Here is a 5,770-nt window from a genome sequence, read left to right as displayed (position 1 = left end):
GGTGCGAAAAAAGCAGCTGCCAGCTTCCCCACCTGAGAAGCTGAACCACTTCCCTCAGACGCAGATGTCGCTTTCGATGTCTGCCACAGACTACCTGGGGCTGCAAACTGTTCAAGAACTCCAAGCTGGTGTAAGACATACCCTCCTGTTTACTAAGTGGGATTTCATGCAGAGACCTCCTCACACTGGAGGTTCAGGAAATGTATGTCTGACGGTGAATTTTCAAGGACAACAGAAGAACGTCTTTGATATCTTGAGGCACCAGCATTTCAATTTTGCTAACATTTTCGAAGACTGTTCAGGGACATTTTTTGGGCTGGGATGAACGTACAGATTTTGAAGGGAGTTTTAACACTGTGTTGTGAAATACAAAATAGATATAAACTGAGGTGCTTATTTAATGATATTTTTATAATTCTCTGAAATAAAAGTCACCCAAAGTCAAATATATAGCAACTAGAAATGAATTTTTGAGAAAATACTGCAAATCGAAATTATTAATTATTAATTTATGGAGCAGTTTTGAACAAATAACTTTCGTATAACTTTGCTTCCCTTGGGAGCAAATTGGAAACACGGAGATGCAAAATTTCCCTCTTTGCTATGAATAAATGATTACAAAATGCAAAACTTCCAAAATCCAAGGAAGTTTCTGCAGTAACTCTAACACAGCCAGATGATGTTCTCTCACATGCAGGTTGTTAAATGAGTGAAAACTTCCTTCCTCCACAAACCAGAATTTAATGATTTAAAACTTTACATACATTTCCTTACTCACATTTGTTAGTTCCAGTGATACCTATCAGGGAGAGAAGTGTTTTTCTCCTTTATGCTGGTGGGGAGTGGGTAGATAGGGGAGTATGTAACAATTAACCGGCTCTTAAAAGCTAACTGCTAGCACAAAGGTCACTGTTACGTTTTCAGCTGCATTCCTTGTAATGTACTTTTTTTATTTTTCATTGCTTAAGGTGAGGAAACCCCATTTAAAGTCTTGTTTGATTTGTTGAGGTGTTAAGATGCAGTGACAGCAATTCTCTGTGCAAAAAAGCATCTTGCTTCGGTAGCAGTACATCATTGGTTTGATTCGTACCTGAACTCTTTACATACTGATTTCTAGATGCCTCTTTCTAGAAAGATCTGGAAAATGACTTAGTTTTAACACAGTTCAGTAGTTCCAATACAAAATGGTAATTCATCCCCTGCCCAAACACTTAAGTCTTGGGCCTGAACAGATTGGCCCATTTATCTGTCATTGGCTACATTACCCTCAAGGCATAATGTGAATTATTAGAAGATTTGGAAATTATCCAGAAACCCTGATCTATACAGACGTATTCATTATTCACTGTTCAAGAAAAATTGGTCCTGCCAACATATTTTCACCAGCTGACTTGCTGGTGTACTGTAGCTGCTTTTTCAGTTTTAAAACTGCATGCTTGATCCATCACAAGGGATCCAACATGGCTCGTTTTCCTGGCTGGATGATCCCCAAGTCTATGAAATGTCTTCACAGCAACTCCATAAACATTCCTCTTGTTGGTATGTCTAGAAATGCAAATTAGGAAGCAGGGAAAAAATAAAACAAAACACTTTTTAAGAGAGCATCTGAAATCCTGTTGTGGACAGTCTTACTTAGAAATCTGGTGCTGTTAGGAAAAGGGCTAATAGAACTAGTTCAGTATATAGTACCTGCTTTGAAAACACTTGCCCTTGCAAAAGTGGTATAAGGAATCACTGAACACAATAGCTTTGGATCAGAAAAAAATACCAGGTTCATAATGAGTCAGCCAGCCATGCAAAACTTCTCATTCGACCTCTGCAAGCCATCAGAGATTAGTCATTCTCCTATTCTAAACTAAAATGCTCTGCGACCTTCAGAAAATAAGATAGGCTCAGGTTTTTGGAGGATGCAAAACAATGTTAGTTACGATCACAGACATTTTCAAACAAAATACGTGTTTTCACCGTTTCTGGCTGTATTTCCACTAGCCTTCTAAGAAACTTCAACTGTTCTCACAACCTCGCCATCATTCATCAGACATTCAAAACGATGAATTCAATTCCCAGCTCCTAAATCCTAGCTCGCAGGCAATACAATTCAGCAGCATTTCCACTTCTTGGGTGAGACAAACCTCACACCGGTGACTAACCCTGCCATCTAGTGGCATCTGTACATTTATCACCATGGCATTCCCGCGTTTCAGCCGAACTTTTGACGCATCCTCCTTTTGTGGTTTCCACGCTTTAGAAGACTTGCAGAAAAATCTAGAGATATGCCGAATAGCAATTCTGTTACAAGCACTTTATTTTCCACTGCTAATGTTTCAAAAACACCTTCTGAACAGCTATGGGAGGAAATTGCAATCTCTGATCTGTATCTTCTGTGTGAGGTATAGCTTCTTCTGAGTACACTGCTGTGAGTTGCAAAGATGGGGAAAAAAGTATTTTAGAGCCCACCTAATGCTGGAGATAGATAGGCTGAGAAGGCAATGGAGTTGTATCCCTTTCCTTATGTTAAACAACCAAAACCCTCAAAAATCAACCCCCAGAAAACTATCTTTGCTGGATTTTTGGAAACCAGGTATTTTAGAAGTTTTAACAGAAGTGACTTACTGTGCCAGTTCTTGAACATGTTTCTCACCTGAAGCTGGGAGGAAATGTCTAAATAAAACATTGACTTCAAAAATGAAGTTCTAGCTGTCTGGGAAGTGCAGCATAAGTTTGTCCTTGTTTGAACCCAGAACACTATGTCAGTTTACTCCCTTGCAGAAGTACTTTGTAACTCCTTTTAGGACCATGCGACTGAAGACACAATCATTTGTTTTGTATGTCCATACTATGCATGCCTCCAGGTCCTCGCTAGCTCAAAGAGCAGGTGGCCTTTCTGAAATGCAAGGTGGTTCCCTCTCATGCTTTCCCTAAATGCTGGGGAAGGCTGAGCTGGCCTCTAGAGACCGATTAGGATGCTCTAGAGAAGTTATTAAAGGAGATTATAATGGACCTTCTTCTGCAAAGGGAAAGGTTTCTGATTCTTTGGAGGCGAGTTTTTTTACGGTATATTAAATTATCGTTTTATTCACCTAATCTTGTAGGTTTCCCATCAGAGTGACAGTGTGGAAATCTTTTTTTTACAATGCGTTGTTACCTTTCTAATCACCCACTCTGTAGGAACAAGTTATCTTTATTCACTCCATCCTTTACCTTACTGCAGTCAGAGGGCCTGCAGAATTCACACCTTTCAGCTCAAAAACTCATTCACTGGCTGTGAGACACTTTAAAAGAAAATAAAAAGGCAAGAAATGTTGACTAACCATGCAGCTTATTGAGACTGAGTTGTGTTTGAGTATTGTTAGTGAAATTGTGCTGGCTTGGCATAGTGTTCTGTTTTAAAATATACAATAATTGGTATCTGTAATAGTAAGTAGAATTAAAATATAGTGTAATTGACTATAATGAAGGCATAAGTTCAGCAATACTTCATATCTGCAAAAAAGTGTTCCAGAGAAGTGGTCAGCATTACATTTTGCCCATTGAACCCCATTAGCTCAGTCTAAAACATTTTTTTAAGTCAAAGCTATTATTTTTTAATAAGGTAAAGAATGGAAAGTCTTTTCCCTGAAACAACTAAATGAAACAAATATGGAAAGCACCTTCAGAACAGTAGAGTATTTCAGAAATGTCTGCTTTATTTTTTGAAGGCAAATACTTGTTGACTGAAGTTAGCAAGCCTGCTAATGAAAAAGCGGTATTTTCAGTGTATTTGGAAAACTTTCTCATTTGCAGGGAGCTCTGTCTGCATTACTGGATTCCTGCACTTCTCGCTTTGCTCAGAACTTCTACAAAAATGCTGTTTGCTTCTTACATAGTTTCTCCCAAAGACCGACAACTTGTTTATATTAGTACTGAAGCTGGTGTGAAGAGGATTACTTATGTGCTTCAAAAAACCAAACCTCAAGCGTATACATATATAACTTCTTAAATTGGTGATATTACGACTTTTGACCTTGCTGGTTGGGACCTCTTATCTGCAGAATGCTCTTCAGCAGCTATCTGATATGGCAAAAGACGACCCTGAGCATCGCTTCCTCCTGCTGTCAGTCACAGCATAGTGCAGCTCCAGAGGACAGAGCAGGGTTGTGAGGAGGAAGAGAGGTGAAGGGAGGGACTGTTGGCTCTGGAGGTCCATGTGCAGACTGGGCTGCCCTGTACCAGGTGAACGTGGTGTGGGGTCTGACCATGCAGATCATATCATGGTGTGGTCAGGGTGGGAGCACGCACCATGTGGGGTGAGGCTGAGGGAGTGAGGGTAGCTTGTCCATTGTAATAAACACATTTGCATGTTCAGTTATACACATACCTATATGTTTACTGTACCTGTATCTTGGGTGAATTATTGCATATATGATGGGGTTGTAGATTGCAGAAGCTTTGGCAATAACTGCTGGCACAGATTTGGAATATGGTGTTAGGGTGTTGCCTCGACTAGAACAAAGCAAAAACATTACACACAGCTATGCCATGAATTAATACTAAATTACTTAAACATATTATTCTTTTGATTGTTTTTGTGCTGTAATCCCTTTGTAAGAAGTACTCCTGGAATGTTAATTCTTTGCTGAGACGAAAGGCTTGCATTTGACAGAGTGTACTTGGTTTGATTCTATTTGGAGAAGGTGAAAGACATGCAAGTGATTAGTTATCTATTTGAGGATGACCAGGAACACAAAGAATCACCTACCCTGTTTCTACACTAGGCAAAAGAAAAAAAATAAAAAAGAAAAAAACAAGCTAAACCCCAACCCCAAACACACCAAAACAACTTCCATCTGATGAAAAAGAAAATGCAATCAGAGCTCAAAATCTTTCAGCAGCAATATCTGTGCTGCACAGTAACGAGTGTCAATGATTCACAGAAGGAAGAGAAGACTGGAAGTGGTTTGAAACCAACATTCTCCTCTTGACTTTAAGCTCCCCCAGTCAGTCATGTGTGATCCATGTCAGTATAGGATAGTAAAAATTAATATAATAGAATCAAAGAATGCTCTGGGTTGGAAGGGACTTTTAAAGATCATGTAGTCCAACCTCTCTGCCATGATGCCCATCTTTCACTAGATGAGGTTGCTTAAAGCCCTGTCGAACTTGACCTTGAAATCAAGAACATGTACTATCAAGACGACAGGTCCGTTTGGAGTGGAAAGTGGCTGGAGGAAGCTGGGAGCTCAGGAGTGAATGTCAGGCGATATAACCTCTTTTCTGCCCTCTGACAGAGGCAGCAGTGCGTGGAGGAAGCTTCCTGAAAGAACAGGTATGAGGAGAGAAAAGACCTAACTACTCCAATTCCTACAGAGCAAGAATCATGGGAGAGAGGAAATAACACGTGCCAAAAAATGCAGATAAAAAGACATAACAGTTTTAAAATATATAGACAAGTAATCCATTTTCCAGCTTTATCCACAAGGACATAGCAAAGAATGCAATATCACCTCTAATGTAATAACTATTTAAAACCATTCCAAAAGGGAGATCTGCTTCTTGTGGATGAGAGTATAATCATATTTCTATGTGAGAATAACCCATGCTCTTTGGATTACGTTTCCACTTACCCTGCCCAGGCAATCAAGGTGACACAAGCATATGGAGACCAGGACAAGACATACACAATGATGACCACGAAAGCAATTTTTGCCAGTTTCCACTCATTCTTCAAGGACTGAGAGAGGTAGGATTTCCGGCTGCAGGACCCCAGCTTTTGAACATCTCTGTGAGAGAG

General features: G+C 39.8%; 1 protein-coding gene across 1 annotated transcript in view; it reads right to left on the bottom strand.

Moving 5' to 3' along the window:
- The window catches only part of LOC104501786 (melanopsin-like), a 24,119-nt gene that overhangs the window by 11,603 nt on the left and 6,746 nt on the right, over positions 1-5,770 (bottom strand). Inside the window, exons 5-6 of the mRNA XM_010145660.1 lie at positions 5,604-5,759; positions 4,375-4,482 (exon numbers count right to left, since the gene is read on the bottom strand). Of these exons, the coding sequence (XP_010143962.1) occupies positions 4,375-4,482; positions 5,604-5,759 (264 nt within the window). The remainder of the gene's footprint in view (positions 1-4,374; positions 4,483-5,603; positions 5,760-5,770) is intronic.

The sequence above is a fragment of the Buceros rhinoceros genome, unplaced genomic scaffold, assembly GCF_000710305.1.
Source record: "Buceros rhinoceros silvestris isolate BGI_N320 unplaced genomic scaffold, ASM71030v1 scaffold4061, whole genome shotgun sequence".
NCBI classification, from domain to species: domain Eukaryota; kingdom Metazoa; phylum Chordata; class Aves; order Bucerotiformes; family Bucerotidae; genus Buceros; species Buceros rhinoceros.
Note: the sequence above shows the minus strand (reverse complement) of the source record. Positions and strands in the feature narration are given on the sequence as shown.